The following is a 20,621-nucleotide window of genomic DNA, read 5'->3' as shown; positions in this document are numbered from 1 at the left end:
CCGCCTCCTGGGTTCACGCTATTCTCCTGCCTCAGCCTCCCGAGTAGTTGGGACCACAAGCACCCACCACCATGCCTGGCTAATTTTTTTGTGTGTATTTTTAGTAGAGACGGGGTTTCACCATGTTAGCCAGGATGGTCTCAATCTCCTGACCTTGTGATCTGCCCATCTCGGCCTCCCAGAGTGCTAGGATTACAGGTGTGAGCCACCATGCCCAGCCAGTGTTTCTACTTCTAAAACAATAGTGCGGAAAAATTGATATTGTAGACTTTTCTTACGTTCTAATCTACTGGCATTCTTTAAATGCATTGATATTTGAATGAAACATAGATTGTTACATTTTTACCATTAAGTCATAGATATTTAATACCATGTACCACTTCTCCAGGTCACTGTTATTAAGGCCTAATTCACTAACACCCATGCACATTGAGATTCTACATCACATTGTTCCTTTCTTTTGCTATTCTGCCAGTGCCAAAAGAAACAGCATGTGTATAATTCAAGATACTTTATGCTAATCTTAGAAGTTTTGTGACTCTGGTATTAAAGCTAATGACTTAGTAATTATTTTTGTAGTTTTCTTTTTTTTTTCGAGACAAGAGTCTGGCTCTGTCACCCAGGCTGGAGTGCAGTGGCATGATCTTGGCTCACTGCAGCCTCTGCTTCCTGATTTCAAGTGATTCTCCTACCTCAGCCTCCTGAGTAGCTGGGATTACAGGCATATGCCACCATGCCTGGCTAATTTTTGTATTTTTGGTAGAGACAGGTTTCACCACGTTGGTCAGGCTGGTATCGAACTCCTGGCCTCAAGTGATCTGCCCACCTTGGCCTCCCAAGGTGTTGAGATTACAGGCATGAGCCACTGTGCCTGGCCTATGGTTTTCCACTGTAGTCAGAAGGGCTCTGTAAGTGTAATTGCTGTCAACCACATGTCAAGCACACTGTTTCCTGATCACTTTTCTGTAGTTTAATAGTAAGTAGCACATAGAAAGAAGATAATTTTGAATCTTAATCATTTTAAATATAATTTTTTTTCCATGGAACAGGATCGTTATCAATTAACACAAATATTTGTAGGGCCCCTGACATGGTACTTTCAGAGAACTCTGTGGTTAACAGAATGATTCTGAGTATCTTTCCTAGTTATAAAGGTATTTACTGAGGGAAAACAAGATATCAGCTTAGGTTCCTGCACGTGTTTATTTTGAAAGATAGTAAAGCCAGCATTCTAGTTTTGGATCAGATTTATAATATACTGTCTTACTCACGTATTGTGGGTACATTGTAGTGGAGTGGCTTTGTGTGTGATTCTACAAAATGAGGCATAATAAAGCTATTTTGAACTCTGCCTAGGTAAAAACATTTAAATAAAATGATTAGTCTTAAAATTATTCTTTTCTTATAAATTTATTTTTTTTTAAATTTTTTGTAGAGACAAGGTCTTGCTATGTTGCCCGGGCTGGTCTTGAACTTGTAACAATTTATGTTTCATTCAATTATCAATCAATGCGTTTAAAGAATGACAGTAGATAAGAACATAGGAAAAGTCTACAATGCCAATTTTTCGCCACCACTGTTTTAGAAGTAGAACACCTCAAGTGTCCCTCTTGCTTTGTCCACCCGAAGTGTCAGAATTAGAGGCATGAGCCACTGTGTCTGGCCCTTGAAATTATCTTAATCCCCAGTTTTTTTCTAAGTGCTATTAAGATACCATTAAACCAGAACATGAATAACTGCATTCAGCCTGAGCATAGAAAACTGCTTAGGGACAAATGGAAGGGAACCTTGGTCTTTAGACCTTATTGTACAGCCTGGATAATATAAACTAAACTATTCAGAGGTTATGTGTCAGTAGATGGTGGAAGAATGTGGTTATGGAGTGAAGGAAGGAAGACTTTCAGGCAGGGTTTAGTTCTAACAAGTCTAGTAGCAGGGGACTTAGGAAGAGAAGGTCCAATGCAAATGAACCCTGGGAAGGGATAGTTAGTAGGAAAATAATCACCAGATATAATGAAATGAAGGCACATATGAAATGTAACAAATACTAATCAAGTTTTAGTAATAAGGAAATTTATGAGAGAAAATGGGCTTTCACAGGGAAAGCACATATGCTGATAGTTTGTGTCAGTCATGATATTAATCTTCAGATGTAATATCGTTAATCCCCAGTGGTTACATCAAATACTGTCTCTTTCACTGGCCTATTTTGAGTCCATAAGCATAGGTAAATTTCCTGCCCTCTGAATTCTGCTTTGTAGTAGAGTACCTGTGTTTCTTTCAGTTTTTCCCAGTAAACCATTATAATTTCCCTACCTCCAGGAGCTGATGTCTGATTTACTTTTGTATCCTACATTCACAAATCTTAACATTTTACAAGATAGTTCCAAGTAACCTTATTTATTCACTTAAGTAAGTAGTGAACAATTATTAACTTGGTTCCTAAATCTTTTCTAGGATATTAGGAGTTTACGATTTGCTCATAAACCTGAGGGGCGGACAAGAAGATCCATATTTGAGAATCTAATGAAATATGCATTTCCTGTCTCTAATAACCTGGTAAAACGTTTCCTGTCTTTGGAAAATTTGTGCTATAATTATTGATGTAGTATAAAGAAACTTGTTTAGGCTGTCTAGAATCTCTACATTTACATCCCTGCTTTGACATTTAACCAGATGTATAGTGTAAGCATAACCTAGTATCTTGCATCAATTTCTTTAGGCATGAAATAAAGGAAGCTGGACTAGCTGATTTCTGAGGTCCAATCCAGCACTAACATTTTATGATTACATGATCTTGCTATTCAGGGTGTTTGCATGATGAAAAGTTGCCTGTTGTCTTCATTAGGATTTGAAATCTCCTTTCTAATTGGGAGCCAGTTAAGACTAGCAATTTGGGAGGTAAGGGTAGGCAAACCCTGAGTTCCCACTATGTGCTATAGACAGTGTTAGACTCCCACGTTTATATCACTTCACTTCTCTGTAGCCTATGGTGGTAGATATTATTTATCCCTGTTTAGCGATGAAAGCAACATCAGGTAAGCAGTTAACTCAAGGGCACAGTTAGTAGGAGTACCATTTGGAATCAACGTTGGTCTTATGACTCCAGTTCAAATTTTTTTTTGTTTTTGGCATCATAGTTGTTTTTAAATGTAATATCTTTATTTGAAAGTAAACCTACAAAGGCTACCAAAGATAATCTGAAGGAAATATAATAATATGTTAGTATTTGGTAAGTTTTGTTGTCAAGTGTCTTTGCTTTTTTGTATGCTTAAAAAATATGTAAAAAAATAGATTTTCAAAATTATAAAACAAAAACTATAATACAAAAAAGGATGCTAATATATAAACTGTTCTTGCAGATAAATAAATGAAAACTTTGGATATATGGATACATTTCTGATTCATTACCTTTGTGAATATCTTTTTTAGCTCTTACCATTGTTTACTTTTTTGTAGCCTCTTTTTGCTTTTGAATACAAAGAAGTATTCCCTGAAAACGGATGGAAGCTATATGACCCTCTTTTAGAGTATAGAAGGCAGGTATGTACTTTCTTTTCTTTCAATTTTAGTATTTTGTATTCTTTTCATTACAAAGAAAACTGAGTGAACCATGTATGAAAACCAACATATCTCATACCACAGTAATTCACTACAGTAACAGATTAAAGCAGAATTCAATCTTGAAATCTGTTTTAGTATATCATTCTTCCTATTCTTCCTTCAGTATACCACTTCCCAAAAAGTCTCTTACTGCATTAAGCCCCACCTAAAATAGTCTTTTCTTTATTTTTAACTTTCCTCCTGTCCACTATGCTTTCTTGAGAATTTAAGACATACTGATTATTTCTTGGTAATCGTTCGATTTGTTATCTAGAATATTCTAGAATTCAAATATGAAAATTCTTGAGCTTTTACTTTTGTATTTAAATTTCAAACATAGCATTTTAATTATAACATTTCTAATTAATTGTGGTTTTACAAAACCACAATAAGTAGAGGTAAAGAACCACCATCAGAGAGCTAAAGATATCTAAATGACTCGAAGTGGGGTTTGTTACCGCACTTACATGTGGAAAGTGAAGTTGAAATTTCCTCATTTAGTTATAAAGTTAATTGGCAAAATATGAAATAGAATACAAAATAAATGGAATCAACTAAAAGCCAAGAGTATACAAGAAACATGTTAGGAGATTTGTGCTAACTCAAAAATCCAGTGTCAGAAGAAGATGACTAAGCAACAAAAAGTCTAGCAAGTGTCTTTAGAAATTATAAAAATGAGGACTACTCTTTGGGAATCTGGGAAGAAATTGCTGTCCCAGGAGCATTCAGTGTAGAACTTTGGAAAGCAGATGAGGTAACTGTGTCTAAATAAAAGAAATAAATTATTACTGAAAAGAAAAAATAAAGTGTAAATGAACAACTGTACCCATACAGAAAGAGAATTATGAGATTAGGAATTGTGACAGTAAGAATAGAGCATTGGCTTCTACATAAAATGGTATGGATGCTTTATGGTCTTTGACTTACTAGATGAATTTGTTGGCTTTTTTTTTTTTTGCAGAGTGAGAAACTCTCTGAATCAACTAAAAGGTCTAATGGAGTCAGGACACTAGTTAGAAGCTGTAGTTTTAAGATTTTTTTCTTGGATATATTTTAAGTTTATTACAGAAGAAAATGAAGATGATCTCTTAAAATTAAGGACTAATGATAAAGCATCAGATTATTCACTTTCACCCCTTTAAATTAAAAGAGGAAGTGGTAATACTTGCATTCTGTACAAAATTCAAAAGGTCCAGCAGGGTATACTGAAAGGTAGGTTTTCCTTCCAGGACAACCCTGTGTCCCCCCAGCCATTCCAGTTTCCCTCCCTTTAGGAAATGACATTATTGGTTTCCGGAGTATTTTTTTTCAAAGGTTTCATGTCTACAAAGCTTGTGTACGTATGTTTGGGTATTGTTTTTTTAAGCATATGGTAGCATGCCATGCACACTCTTCTGTGCTTTTCTTTTTTCATTAATATATTTTGGAGATGGTACCATCTCCAAACATATAGACCTTTCTGTTTTTTAAAATTGAGATATAACTCACATACCATAAAATTTACTATTTTAAAGTATACAGTCCACTGCTTTTTAACATATTCACAAAACTGTGCAGTTACCACCACACTCTAATTCTAGCACATTTAGAAGACTTAGTTTTGAATTTTAGCTCTAGTTCTTACTCTCACACTTCGATGTAGGCTCTTAAATGAGTCATTTATGGCACACTGCCTTCATTTTTTATTTGGTGATAGATACCGCGTTATGGGATGTTTGAAGGATTGGTAACATATAGAAAGGCACTTTGTAAACTGTAAAAATCTGTCCAAATGATGATTATTATAGTTTTTGCATTGTGAGGCTCTGAAAAACAGGTATCATGACTGGCTTTATCATGTGCTGCCACTAAAAAAATGAAAGCCACATTCATTCAATAGATCTACACTTAATAGTGTTAAAAGAAATTAGACTATATCTCTTCAAAAATGAGCAAAGGCTGGGCACAGTGGCTCACACCTGTAATCCCAGCATTTTGGGAGGTTGAGACAGGCAGATCACTTGAGCCCAGGAGTTTGAGATCAGCGTGGGCAATGTAGTGAAACCCCATCTATACAAAAAAATAAAAATTAGCCAGGTGTGGCGTGCACCTGTAGTCCCAGCTACTTGGGAGGCTGAGGTGAGAGCACCACCTGAGCCCAGGAGATAAAGGCTGTGGTGAGCTGTGAATGTGCCACTGCACTCAAGCTTGGGCAACAGTGAGATGTCCCATGTCTCAAAAAAATAAGTAAATAAATAAAAATAGGCAAAGCTATTAATAACTGTTTAGGTTTGTCATATAAGAGAATGTTTCTTTAATTTACTCTTGAAGGACATATACAATATGTAGTGATTGTAGACAGGACTATGGAATTTGTGGATAAGGCCAAGAAAAATCAAGTCATCAGTCTGGGCACAGTGGCTCACACCTGTAATCCCAGCACTTTGGGAGGCCAAGGCAGGAGGACTGCTTGAGCCCAGGAGTTCGAGACAAGCCTGGGAAACATGGTGAAACCCTGTCTCTACCAAAAATACAAAAATTAGCCAGGTGTGGTGACACATGCTTGTAGTCACAGCTATCCAGGGGTGTTGAGGCAGGAGGACTGATTGAGCCCTGGAGCTCGAGGCTGCAGTGAGCCATGAATGTGCCACTGCACTCCAGCCTGGGTGACAGAGTGAGACCCTGTCTCAAAAAAAAAAAAAAAAAAAAAGGAAAAATATCAAGTCATGGGTAAAAATCTGTATAAAGATAATTAATGAGCAGCCCAGTGCGGTGGTTCACACCTGTAATCCCAGCACTTTGAGAAGCCAAGGTGGGATTGCTTGAGCTCAGGAGTTCGACACCAGCCTGGGCAACATGGTGTAACCTTATCTCTACAAAAAATACAAAAATTAGCCAGGCGTGGTGGTGCATGCCTGAAGTCCTAGCTACTCTGGAGGCTGATGTGGGAGGATTGCTTGAGCCCTGGAGACTGAGGCTACAGTGAGTTGTGATTGCACCACTGCAGTCCAGCCTGGTGAAGAGTGCAGAGACCTTATCTCAAGAAATGAACAAAAAAGATAACGAGCATGGTCTCCTGCAGAAATACCCAATATAAGTCACATGCATTACTTAACAAACTTGGAAAACAGTCACTTCAGTCAAGGGAAACAGAATTTATCCTTAGAACTGGAATGTAAGTAACTAAGAAAGCCATAATCCTTTCAGTTTGTATAATAACTTGACCCTGACAAGTGGATACTGAAGGGCAGTGATTTTGCTTGGAGAGTAGATATATACCAAAGATCAATAGTTGTCAGTATATTTTTAGTACTGTCTACAAAGAGAGTGTCTGAGGGCTAGCCAATTCCAGTTTTCTGCTTGAAAGGCAGTTTTTAGTGAAGGTAGGCGTGTCAGCTTATCTAAGAATGAGGTAGCCATGAAGGTAATTTAAGTCTGTGGTTCTCATTCCTAACCCACCCTGCTACATACCTGAATAATGTGACATTCCCCATGAGAACAGTAGTTCTCCTGGTAGTGATTTTACAAGGATATGGGAAGTGGAGTGGGAGACGGGAGTACCTTTCTGAGTTGGGGGATGGTGCATTAGGCTCTCCAATGTATGCTTCTCAAGTGATCTGATCTTCTTAGCTCTAACTCCATGTTTTCAAAGAAAACTTTGGAAACTGATTTTGCTTCTTATGGAAATTTCCTATGGTTCACTGATTTATTCATTTATGCATTTATCAAATTCATATAATACCTTCTAAATACTAGTGGCTAAAATATGAAACAAAATTATAAAGTCCAGGTTCCCAAAGAGTTTGTGTTCAATGGAGCATTCAAACAAATAGATTAACAATTACAATATAATGTAATGAATAGTCTGATAGAGCAAGTACTGTAGGGAGAGAACATGAAGCCATCTGGGAGCTGAAAGATGTCTGATATAGACTAGACCAGAGCATACGGTGGCAAGGGAGAGATCTGGAGAAAGCAGATTGTAGAGGGCTTTGCTAAGTCTGGTAAAGGATTTCATACTTTATATGAAAAGCAATAGGTAGCCATTGATTTTAAGCAGAGGAATGACATAATCCCTTTTGCATCTTAAAAGATTACTGTGGAAGCAGTATAGAGAATGGATTATAGAGGGACAGGAGAGAAGTGATAATGGCCTGAATTAGGGAAGTGGTGGTAAGAACTGAAAAAAGTGAGCAAATTTCTGGTATTTCCGGAGGCAAAATCATAGAAATTGGTCACTGACTGGGTGTAAGGGATAAGGGAGAGGGAGGAGTTAAAGATGATAACCAAGTTTCTTGGTTGAATACCATCTCTTTAAACTTGCCAATTCACTGTACCTTTTAGTATAGCATGTGAAAATATATATACATATATATAAAAATATATATAAAAATATATACGATATATAAAATATGAAATATATAAGTATACACATGCTATACTAAAAAATAGTGAATTGTGTGTGTATATATATTATATATAAGTTTTAAGATGGAATCTCGCTGTATCATCCAGGCTGGAGTGCAGTGGCACGATCTTATGTCACTGCAACCTTCACCTCCTGGGTTCAAGCAATTCTCCTCCCTCAGCTTCCCAAGTAGCTGGGATTACAGGCATGAGTCACCATTCCTGGCTGAGTTTTGTATAATAGAAACGGGGTTTCATCCATGTTGGCCAGGCCACTCAATTTTCCTTATCTGAATATGGTACTGGGATATAGTATCAACTTTGAAGGGATAGCAATGAGATACAATACTTGTTACTCACTTCATTCACCTCACATGATCATGCCACTTTTACACACCTGTTAGAATAGAAAGAATTATTTAAAGTATGGTGGCTCACGCCTGTAATTCCAGCACTTTGGGAGGCCAAGGTGGGCAGATCGCTTGAGGTCAGGAATTCAAAACCAGCCTAGCCAACATGGTGAAACCCCATCCCTACTAAAATTACAAAACTTAGCCAGGTGTGGTGGTGTGTGTCCCTAATCCCAGTTACTCGGGAGGCTGAGGCAGGAGAATCGCTTGAACACGGGAGGTGGAGGTTGCAGTGAGCCAGATGGAGCTATTTCACTACAGCTTGGGCAACAGAGCCAGACCCCATCTGAAAAAAAAAAAAAAAAAAGGCCAGTTGCTGGTCTTGAACTCCTGACCTCTAGTGATCTGCCCGCCTCAGCCTCCCAAAGTGCTGGGATTACAGGCATGAGCCACCGTGCCCGGCCAGCACGTGAATATTTTGTTAAAAACCTCTAATTAAGCCTTTTACTTGTGGAAATAAGTCATGGGTAAAAATATGTATAAAGATAATAAGCGGCCTGGTGCAGGGTTTAACTTTCATCTTGAAGTTGTCCAGAATATCTGAAGTCAAGGAAATCAGGAGGGAGGGAAAGATGTACACCATAGGGAGCAAGATGGGACCAGGCTAATTATATGGGGTAAACAGGATGTAAGGTACTAATGAAAGAACAGTTAGGGATAAATAGAAGTGCTATTGAGAGTGTTTGCTGGAAGGGAATTTTCTTTCTTAACATCCTTCTGGGTGTTTGGCAACAGCTTGAGAAATACTTCTTTAAAGGAGAGTACATTCTACTCTTTTGAGATTTTTACAATTTAGTGAACTAGGATAATAAATTTTTCTTGAGGAATAATGTACTTTTATATAAAAAGGACAGATTTGGAATGGTCATGGAATTCTCTACTAATTCCTAATGTATAGCTTTGGCCAAATTACAAACTGTGCCATAGTTTCTTTATGAAATGAAGTTAATGAAACCTGAGTACAGTAAAATATATCTGTGTTTGGGTGTAAAGAGGCTGGCAAAGTGCCTACACATAGTAGATGCTCAGTACATGTATTTTTCACTTTCAATTCTTTTTGTTTGATAAGAATTTTCAGAGATCATAAAATTTTAAAGATTTTCTTAAGTCCAATCATTTAATATAATACCTTAATTTTGTATATAGTGAAGGATGGAAAATTTCAGTTGTCTTATTAAGTAATCCTATAATGTGAAGTAGTACACTATAAAATAGCAGATGTTGAAGAAGCACGAGAGCTCAATAGTTGATATATTTTTAAAAAATTGTTTTAAACACTTTTCTTGCCTATTGCCTGTTATTTTGCCTTGCATGCCTCCCTTACTTTTCTAATATATTTTAGATTAGCAAAATCCATTAGTACCTGAGTGAAAAATGTACTTTACGTATATAAGTGATAGCTTTGTATGTAGCACTCTGGTGGACACTTGGTGCCTGACTTCTGATATTTCTTTGTATAGATGAATGGCAACAAAGTCAATCATCCAGTCAAACTAAATGAGACCCTGCACTTTGGGAGGCCAAGGCAGGCGGATCACCTGAGGTCAGGAGTTCGCGACCAGCCTGACCAACATGGTGAAACCCTGTCTCTACTAAAAATAAAAAATTAGCCAGGCATGGTGGCGCATGCCTGTAATCCCAGCTACTGGGGAGGCTGAGGCAGGAGAATCGCTTGAACCCGGGAGGCAGAGGTTGCAGTGAGCCGAGATGACATCATTGCACTCCAGCCTGGGCAACAAGAGTGAAACTCTGTCTCCAAAAAAAAAAATAGGAACATTTGGCCAGGTGTGGTGGCTCACGCCTGTAATCCCAGCACTTTGGGAGGCCAAGGCAGGTGGATCACGAGGTCAGGAGATTGAGACCATCCTGGCCAACCCTGTCTCTACTGAAAATACAAAAATTAGCCCAGCATGGTGGCGTACGCCTGTACTCCCAGCTACTCAGGAGGCTGAGGCAGGAGAGTCACTTGAACCCGGGAGGCAGAGGTTGCAATGAGCTGAGATCGCACCACTGCACTCCAGCCTGGGCAACAGAGCGAGACTCTCTCTCAAAAAAAGAATAGGAACATTTGAAGTATTAATGTTTCCTCCCTCCTCCTGAATATGCTTAGCACAGGCCCACACTCAATATTTAGTGAATTAATGTCTGTTATTTAACATCAAATTGGGAATTGGGTTCCAAAAATGAATACATATCCCTATATCAGAATATCTAATCCTAAAAGCCTGGTACCACAGGCTGACAACAGCTATCCCAACACTTTAGGAGATGGACAGTAGAGGTCAGAGAGATTGAACAGGATGACTTCTGTCCTGGTGTCGTTTAATATTTTAGTTAGATAGTAATTTGTCTTATGTTTCATTTCACATGTAGGGAATTCCAAATGAAAGCTGGAGAATAACAAAGATAAATGAACGATACGAACTTTGTGATACATACCCTGCCCTCCTGGTTGTGCCAGCAAATATTCCTGACGAAGAATTAAAGAGAGTGGGATCCTTCAGATCAAGAGGCCGTATCCCAGTAAGTAGGAAGTTTGGAGTTTGGACGAGCCTTTGCAAATGCTTTTTTACTCAACGTAATGCTGAGATTAATGAGTGGGAGAATGGATTCAGGATATAAATAGCTACAGCAGCAGGTCTTTCGTGGGGATATTGGAGATTGATTTATTTAGTAAAGTTAAAACTGGAGGAAAGGCTTAAAGAGGCTTCCGGAGAGTGTGATATGGGTATTAGATAAACTACACAGAATTGTATGATTCTTCACTGAAAAGCAAAGTTTGCTCTGTGTATTAGTCACTATTTATCTTATTGTATATTCTTTAGTCATGGTGATAAATGTTCTTTTTTTTTTTTAAGTCCTAGAAAGAACACCTTACAAATGTATAACTGGATCTTAGAAAGATGAGCTTAAATAATTTTAGGTACAAAATTCATAGATTCTAAAGGCTTTTAGAACTGAGCAGTTTTGCTAATATATTAAGTGGGGTTTACTTAGCCCTGTTTCAAAGTATTTTTTCCAGGAGGTAACATTTCCCAATAATCAACGACTTTCCTAAATCAGTATCTGACTAAAGAATTAGACCAAGTCTTCCACATGCCAGAATTGGCTTGAAAGAAAGGCGATTATTTTTCCTAGCAGCCCCAGATGTCCTTTCATGGTCAGGCTTTGGATCCAATTAGAAAGCAGAGATTTATTGAGTACTGTTTTGGAGAATTATAAACAGAGAAGTATGTAAAAGGTGTGTTACCTTTTTTTTCCTCATTAAGGTTTTATCATGGATTCATCCTGAAAGTCAAGCCACAGTAACTCGGTGTAGCCAGCCCATGGTTGGAGTGAGTGGAAAGCGAAGCAAAGAAGATGAAAAATACCTTCAAGCTATCATGGATTCCAATGCCCAATCTCACAAAATCTTTATATTTGATGCCCGGCCAAGTGTTAATGCTGTTGCCAACAAGGTCAGATGGTCTCTTAGTAATTATGATTATAATTATGGTTTCATGGATCAGCTGACTTTGGCAGGGCCACAGTGTAGTAAAAAGAGCTCAAGCTCTACACTGGTAAAGATATAGGTTCTAGTCTTGGCTCTTCAACTTGACGGTGTGATTTTGAGTTAGTTATTTAACCTCTTTAGACCTCAATTTGTTTATTGGTAAAAATGAGAATAATAGTTAACAGTGTTGTTTTGGGAGCAAACATCATTTAATAAAAAATAATGCATAACCTTGTGCTTACTTACATAATAACTAGGTGTTCAGTTATTCTTAGTTTCCCACTTCTCCAAATTTGACAACTGAGTTTATGACTCACTGAAGTCCCTGTATAGTCCTGCTCTAGGAATAGCAAACTAGTGTTCTCAGTGACGAGTGGTGCCCTCTTCTGACCGTCCTCCACCTGAACAAGTTATTCAGACTAATGAACTGACAGTCAGCTGTAGCTGATTGTTCCAGCAGAATAAATATTAGCATTGTGGAAATTGAAATTTTGGTTCAGTTGACCAAATCTATAGGAGGAGGGAAGGAGAGAGAAGACATAACAACTTAACTACAGCAGCAGGTACCATTACTGAAAAGTGCTCATCTTTTCTTTTTTTTTTTTTTTTTTTTTTTTTTTTTTTTGAGACGGAGTCTCGCTCTGCCGCCCAGGCTGGAGTACTGTGGCCAGATCTCAGCTCACTGCAAGCTCCGCCTCCCGGGTTCACGCCATTCTCCTGCCTCAGCCTCCCGAGTAGCTGGGACTACAGGCGCTCGCCACCTCGCCCGGCTAATTTTTTTGTATTTTTTAGTAGAGACGGGGTTTCACCGTGTTCGCCAGGATGGTCTCGATCTCCTGACCTCGTGATCCGCCCGTCTCGGCCTCCCAAAGTGCTGGGATTACAGGCTTGAGCCACCGCGCCCGGCCTCATCTTTTCAAGTGTACATTTCAATGCTTTTAGTATATTCACAAAGTTGTACAACCATCACCACTACCTGATTCCAGGGCATTTTCATTCTATGTGTTTCTGTGACAGGTTCTGTATAGTTGTTACCACTGCTGTCTTTCTAAAATGTTGCAACAAATTTGAATTGAAAGTTCCTGTCTTATTCCCACTCTTCAGAAGTAATCCTTGTTAACAGGTATCCATTGAAACACTGTTAATTCTATAATTGTGCCAAATGATTTCCCAGACTCTCAGTGTCAGAAAGGAAGCTGAACTTCTGTTCTTTCAGTAATTTGTTGCTGTTTATGAGTTTGTGGGTTCTGTTCTTTGCAAAGATGTGGGTCATATGATCACTTAATTTTATATAATTATATTTGCTGCTCCAGTATTTTCCTAATTTGTTTCTATTAGGGCTCTAAGAAGTATGATTTTACACACGAGTTAAGTAGAAGATAGAATATTTTATTCATGAAATATAAAAAGATTAAGTCCAGAAAAATTAGGTTCTTTCTAGCCATAGCTTATTTTGAACACCAAATATTTTCTCATTCTGTTCTGTAGATGTAGATTTAAGTCTTTGAGAACATTCATGATAGCATTCTGTGCTTTTATACTTGTTCTTTTTATTTAAAAAGAATGATGTGGTTAAAAATGAAGCAGGTCATTTTGATTGCAAGGAATTTATTTCTCAGATATGAAGATTAAAATGAGGTGAAGAGGCGGGAGGTGAAGAAGCATAGGTAAACCAGACATGTGGTCGCAGCACCTGAAACTTACAGTCTGGTAATTTCAGTATATATGAAAGGAAGTCTTCTATAAGAACTTATGCTTGGGTAGAACTTGAAGTATGGCTGGGAAAATTTAGTGCTTTACAATGTTTAAATACCCTCATATGTGTTTCACATTTAATAACAGGCCACATAAGCAAGTCAGAGTACGTATATATTCATTTGGTAAAGAAGAACATGAGGAAGCGAGTGGTTGTGCTAAATAAGTTGTCCTGAGCCATCCACATTTTCCTGTGGAGTTTTCCTGGTCTCCAGTAATATGTATCATCTTTTAGGCTATTGGATATTTTATGTCACTTGTCCACAGATGTGCATTCATTTATGATTTTCCATGATGTGTGCTTTTTTCCAGGCAAAGGGTGGAGGTTATGAAAGTGAAGATGCCTATCAAAATGCTGAACTAGTTTTTCTGGATATCCACAATATTCATGTTATGAGAGAATCATTACGAAAACTTAAGGAGATTGTGTACCCCAACATTGAGGAAACTCACTGGTTGTCTAACTTGGAATCTACTCATTGGCTAGAACATATTAAGGTGGGTGTGTGTTACTATATCCCAAACAAAGACTTTCTCTACCCCTTTGTTTATATTAGCTTTTTACATTAGCAATGAAAAATGGGTAAATGCTTTGATATTTGGAATTACTACTGAATTTTAATGTTTGAATGAATTGGTTTTTTATATTGTGCATTTGGTTCTGTTGTACTTCTTTCGTTCCCCCCCATCCTATCCGAATTCGAACTATCCTTCAGATTCTAGTTCATATTTCATTTCTTCATAAAGTCTTCCCAGATTGCATCCTTTTCCATTTTCTCTGAATTCTTTACCCTGTTTTTCGATCTAGTCAGGAACTAGCCTGTACTTTGTTTGCTTTCGTGTGTCAAACAATGTATATTGCTAATTTATGAAGACCAAGACTGGATAAATCCTATATATATATTTTTGTCTTCTCAGGAGCTAGGGCAGCACTATCTGTGAATAGGTACCCAGTAAATATTAGTCGCATGGTATGTGAAAACCATTCTGATCAGGAAAATGAGGTGGAGTGGTTGCATGAGCCACACTGAGTGCTAAGTCATTTGCAGAGCACATGTCAGTGCTAATTTACCTAACATGCTAATACAGTTATCATATTTTCAGATATGATCTGTCAGTAACATAACTCACCAAAATATAGACTTATGTAACCACATGTATAAATAGTATGAGGTAATGGGAAATGCAATCTTTCATGATAAGAACGATACTTCTACTCACATTAAAATCTCTGAAGTTCAGACAGAATTGAAGAGAAAACCAAACTGAGTTAAGAATTTTAAATAGACCACTTTTACTATTGTTTCCCTTTGAGAAGCTTAGAAGCTTGGAAATCACAAAGTGTAAACACTACTCAGCATGTTCATGTGGCCCATTTATTAAATTATGTGATGTGTAAATATACAATCTTAGGCTTGATTTGGAACTAACATAAATCTCTGTGTTTGATTCTGAAAACTCCAAGTATTTAATTTGCAGCTACAACATGGTCTCTAAAAGTCTGGCTATAACAGAATCAAATTTCCCTAGAGGTATAAGACATATAGCTGGGCTAAACTACTTTATTCTCCCCCAGTCCTTATCACACCAAGAAAGTTTATTCACTCAATCACTCTCTTCTGGTCTCTGTTCAAATATCACCTGAGAGAGGCCTTTCCCTGCCTCTTTACAAAATAAGAGTTCTACCAGCACTCCCTATAACTTCTATGGAGGGTTTTCACTTATTGCCATCTGGTATACTGTGTATTTCCTTGTTTGTTTGTGACTGGTGGGCCTCGCCCAAATAGAATGTAAACTTCAGTAAGCAGGAACTTTGTTCTCTGCTGTATGGCCTGTGCATAGAGCAGTATCTGCCTTCTAGTAAGGGACTCCATAAATGTTTATTTAACGAATGAATGAATGATTACTACTTTGGATAACTCTTCCTGATCAATTGTAACTAAGCCTTTGGGTTAGTGATTCTTAACTTTGTATATGCACTAGAATTATAGGTGGAATTTATTAAAATACTGAATTAGGGTCATTGGGGAATGGGGTCTAGGCACTTCAGGCTTACAAATGCCTCTGATATATAGTCAAGATCGTCATAGTACCCCATTTCCAGAATATGCTTATAGCTGTGATCCAGGGGAAGTTACCATACTTCCAAGCTTAATAATCTGTTTTCTTTCATTCTCATCTGTGTAGGTAGAACTATACTGTTTTTCAAGTATAATACGATATGGCCATTGCAGGGAAGAATAGGCTGTACTGTCCTTTTTATTTTTATTTATTTATTTTTTTAAGATACCATACTTTTTTGTTTCTTTTTTTGATATGTCTGAATTATGTTTAGTTTTAACTCAAGATCGATTTTAGAAAAGGTAAGTTATTTTGTAAAGGATTTCTGCATATTTAAAAAAAAGAGCTTAAGTTATTTTAAATAACAGATTGACATATTAATCTGTGAATTTTCATGCATAGTGTTACAGAAAAGTAGCTCACTCTAAAGTTTATACTGTGCTTGCTGTATGCTCTGTGACATAAAAATCTTTAGTCAAAACAATACAATAAATGGGATAGAATATTTCAAAAGAGATCCAGTATTATTGCTTTCAGGTACTTGTCCCAATTTGGTTTCAGTAAGCGTTGTTTCAAATCATAAAAAGGCTCCAATTTCCATATCAATTATTTTTATTTAAATAGATGATGGAATATTTGATGATTCTTAGAAACAGATCTCTTTAGAACTTTTCTAAGAAGAATCTTACACCATGATTTATTTAGCACCCAAAGGTACTTTTTATTTGGCTATTTCATTGGGCAAATTAATAGGAGTCAGCAATTATGAGGTTTTTCTAGTTTTAAAAGCAAAATTTATATGTCTTCTACCATTTAAAAAAATTATTCTTAGGAAGGGACAAATGTTTTTCCTCGTGTTATTGAAATAGTGATCCCTCATAAGCTGTATTAGTAAATTTTGAAGAAGGAAGTATTTATTAAAAAATCTGTTTTCCAGCTTATTCTTGCAGGGGCTCTTAGGATTGCTGACAAGGTAGAATCAGGGAAGACGTCTGTGGTAGTGCATTGCAGTGATGGCTGGGATCGCACAGCTCAGCTCACCTCCCTTGCCATGCTCATGCTGGATGGATACTATCGAACTATCCGAGGATTTGAAGTCCTTGTGGAGAAAGAATGGCTAAGTTTTGGACATCGATTTCAACTAGTAAGTAAGGAACCTTGACTTTTGATGCATCTCATACCAAGGCATGTGAAAAAAATACATTTTTAAAAATAAGATATTCTTCGAAATTGATCATTTATCTAGTGGGGCCAATGTTTTTGCTTGTTTTGGAAAGCATTAGGATATCCCTAACATGACTAGTCTGGAGCCAGAGCTAGCTATTTGTCAAACATCTGACCCGGTCTTTTCTGTGATCTCCACTGGGAAACATCAGATATCATTCAGTGATTGTCCACGGGTGTTTCTGGGCAGGTGTTTTCCTAAGTAATTGAAAAACTTTTAGAAGGGTCTTTACCCAGATGCTGTCTGTAATGTTAACCTTTAGTATCCAGTAGTTACCAGAGTATACTAGCAGTGTTTATACAGTTGTCCCTTGGTATATGTGGGGGTTTGGTTCCCAGACCCCATGAATAGACCAAAATCCACACATACTCAAGTTCTGAAGCTGGCCCTGCAGGGACCGTGTAAAGTCGGCCCTCTGTGTATGTGGGTTCCGCATCCTGCATTTGGCTGAAACAAATCTGCATATAAGTGGACCTGTGCAGTTCTAACCGTGTTGTTCAGGGGTCAACTGTAACTTGAAAGGAACAGACATTTAAAGTTAGTCTGCTCTTTTGAACTTGAACTGTTAAATAAAATTGGGCACCTGGGGTGTTGATTCAGATGGCTCACATTTTGCCGCTCTCTACACAATGTACTTATCATGAAATGGCCATGTAAAACAAACTCTTACTTCAAAGAATAAAGTTTTAGTCAGCCTAAGCTGCACATGTTCATATAAATGTGATCAAAATCAAACAGTTTGGGGTATTTGAAGTTGCTATGGATTCCTAAATTGCTAACTCTGGTTACCTACTCCCCCCCCCCTTTTTTTTTACTAGTTATATTTTGAAAATAGAATTTTGACAATTAAAGGGCACCCAGGCAAGGGGATTTGCTCACAAGGTTAATGTAGAATAATGATTCTCAAACTTTTTGGTTTTAGGACCCCCTTTACATTGTTAACAATTATGGATATGGAGTTTTTCCCCTAACTCCCCAAACTTGTTACCCAGAGAACTTTATGTGAGTTATATCTATCAATATTTGTCATATTGAAAATTAAATTTAAAAAAATTTAAAAATATTTCTTAATTTAGGAAATAAGCCTATTATATATTAACAGAAATCATATTTAAACGGAAAAATAGTTTCCAAAACAAAAAGTTTAATGAAAAGACTGGCATCGTTTTACTTTTACAAATTTAATGAGTTTGGCTTAAGAGAAGATAGCTGAATTTTATATTTATTTTTTACCTTCAGTCTGTTTTGTGAGTTTTAAGTATATGAAGAAAATCTAACCACATACAGATATGTAAGTGGAAAAGCAGAAAGTATTTTAATAGCTTTTTCAGGGAATTGTAGATATTCTTCTTTGATACTATGCCAGAACTTGATAAACAGTAGTTTCTTAGAGGTTGTTATATGGAATCCAAAATCAAATTAATGAATTTTTTAATCATTAAATTCCATTGGTTTCGCTTCCATTTTGAATAAATCTTTTACCCATGTGTGGTTTTCTAACATCACATATTGGTTATTTGGAAAGTACTGGCTTATTGAGTTACACAAATCTTCCAAATGTAAATGCATTTCATCATATAATACCTTAAAATCACACTTGTTAATCACCACCATTGATTTTGTCAGAAAAGCCTTCAAGTATTTTTAAGCTCATTACGGTGGGCAAAAGTTCTCCAAAAATTGAGTTTTCACTCGAAAGCTTGAATTTTTTCATTGACAACAAATACTGTCAGTTGTTTTCCTTTCAGTGATAATTTACATTGTACATTTTCAAAAAAAAACTCTGTTTAAGTCTTTCTAATCACAGTGCATATATTGATTTTTCTTTCAAGTAAAAATGATGAGAAAGTGCTATTTCCTACCATACTACGTGCAGCAGCAAAGAGTTACACATATTTCCCATTTTGTCACACAGGCCATTAAAAAAAGTGTACTTAAGGGATGAGATTTAATAAAATTAGTAATTTTTACTGCCTTGTTAAGCACACTGGCATAAGAAAAATCGAGTTTTTTCCTTTCTTTAACTGCGAGTGTCTAGTAGGGTAGAATACAGTGGGTACGAATGCAGTTTTAATTACAAGCATTGCCCTGCTTGATGCCTGCAGAGGCACCAGAATTTTTATCCTTCATAACTTATGCATCATTAGTGCAAATGCCAACACACTGAAAAAGGTAAATAATGTCTTAATAAATTATGAAAATAGTTTTGACCTCACAGCCCTTGGATGTTTGTGGGCCCCACTTTTAGAATTTCTGCTTTGGGGTAAGGAGCAGGATTCTGTTTTCAGTTATCTGAGTCAAAGGTCCTCAGAAGAAATAACTGAGAAACCAGGTAGATGACTGCATGCTTGAAGGGTGGATGTCAAGCATTTTTGGCAGATTTTCTAAGATGTGTGCTAATACGGTTCTTCCTAATGAAGACACATTAGCGCTAAGATAGGATGGGGTACCCTTCACTCACTGGTTAAAGTATTAACAGAGAGTGGTGCTTTCTGAGGCCAGTGTCCATGTAACTTATTTCTCAAAGAGAGAAATTAAAATCTCTAGGACAAAAATCTGGCCTCTTGAGTTCTGACTGCTTCCATCTTTTATTAGCAACCTTTTTAGGATCTGGGTTTATTAAACAGAGTTGTAATTCGTATTACAAGCACTTGTGTCAGAAAATATCTCAGCAGTTTGCACATCAAAATGTTAATAGATTTCTGCTCGGCAGGATAATGGGTGATTTTTTACTTACTTTGCAATGCTCTTTAAAAGACTGAAAAATTTTATGTATTTGAGACAGGGCCTCGCTTTGTCATCTAGGCTGGAGTGCAGTGGTGCGATCATAGTTCACTGTAGCCTTGTACTTTTGGGCTCAAGCCAGCCTCCCACCTTAGCCTCCTGAACAGCTAGGACTACAGGTGCATGCCACCATGCCTGGCTTTTAAAAATTTTTTGTAGAGATGGAGTCTTGCTATGTTGCCCAGACCTATCTCAAATTCCTGGCTTCAGGTGATCCTTCCACCACAGCCTCCCAAAGTGTTGGGATTACAGGTGTGAACCACAGTACCCAACTTTGAAAATTTTTAGACTATTGACCAATTATTATTTTTAAAAAAAATTATTTCCACCAAAACATGAAAACTCCCCCAAAGTTCATATATTTCACTCTTTTTGCTTCAGAGAGTTGGCCATGGAGATAAGAACCATGCAGATGCAGACAGATCGCCTGTTTTTCTTCAATTTATTGACTGTGTCTGGCAGATGACAAGACAGGTAATTTATCTGGCCTATTATTCTTATATATCTTTCAGTTTTCCTGTCAGAGTGGAGAGATTTGGTCACTGATTATCCTATAGATCATTAAATGGAAATTCTTGTAACATCTCCATGTCCATGTGACAGCTATTATTTATTGTCATATTATGAATCAGGTTAAAGATTAACACTTGACAGTTTGATTCTATTAGCATTTCAATGAGTAGCATTGATAATACCTCCCAAGAGGTTTTATCCTTTGTTTTGAACAAATAGTGTTAAACAGGCTCACCTAGAAGCTCATTTATATATTGCTAAGAGTGGAAATAAAATAAGCTAGGTAGCATAAGCAAAATCAAATCTTTTAAGTAACTTAACTGTTAATTTTTAAAAAAATTTCCATCTGCTCGTTCTGAAAATTTGTATTTTAAGGGAAAAATGTTTATAT

At 37.1% G+C, this 20,621-nt stretch overlaps 1 protein-coding gene across 7 annotated transcripts in view; it reads left to right on the top strand.

Annotated features, from left to right (window-relative positions):
- Positions 1-20,621, top strand: part of MTMR2 (myotubularin related protein 2) — an 89,035-nt gene that overhangs the window by 61,072 nt on the left and 7,342 nt on the right. For all 7 annotated transcript variants that reach the window (XM_033206383.1, XM_033206386.1, XM_033206387.1 and 4 more), the window contains 7 exons: positions 2,458-2,559; positions 3,460-3,543; positions 10,773-10,922; positions 11,669-11,857; positions 13,960-14,145; positions 16,646-16,852; positions 20,099-20,191. In XM_033206383.1, the coding sequence (XP_033062274.1) occupies positions 2,458-2,559; positions 3,460-3,543; positions 10,773-10,922; positions 11,669-11,857; positions 13,960-14,145; positions 16,646-16,852; positions 20,099-20,191 (1,011 nt within the window). The remainder of the gene's footprint in view (positions 1-2,457; positions 2,560-3,459; positions 3,544-10,772; positions 10,923-11,668; positions 11,858-13,959; positions 14,146-16,645; positions 16,853-20,098; positions 20,192-20,621) is intronic.

This window comes from Trachypithecus francoisi, unplaced genomic scaffold (genome assembly GCF_009764315.1).
Source record: "Trachypithecus francoisi isolate TF-2019V2 unplaced genomic scaffold, Tfra_2.0 Lachesis_group8, whole genome shotgun sequence".
NCBI classification, from domain to species: Eukaryota; Metazoa; Chordata; class Mammalia; order Primates; family Cercopithecidae; genus Trachypithecus; species Trachypithecus francoisi.
This window is presented reverse-complemented; position numbering and strand designations above follow the sequence as displayed.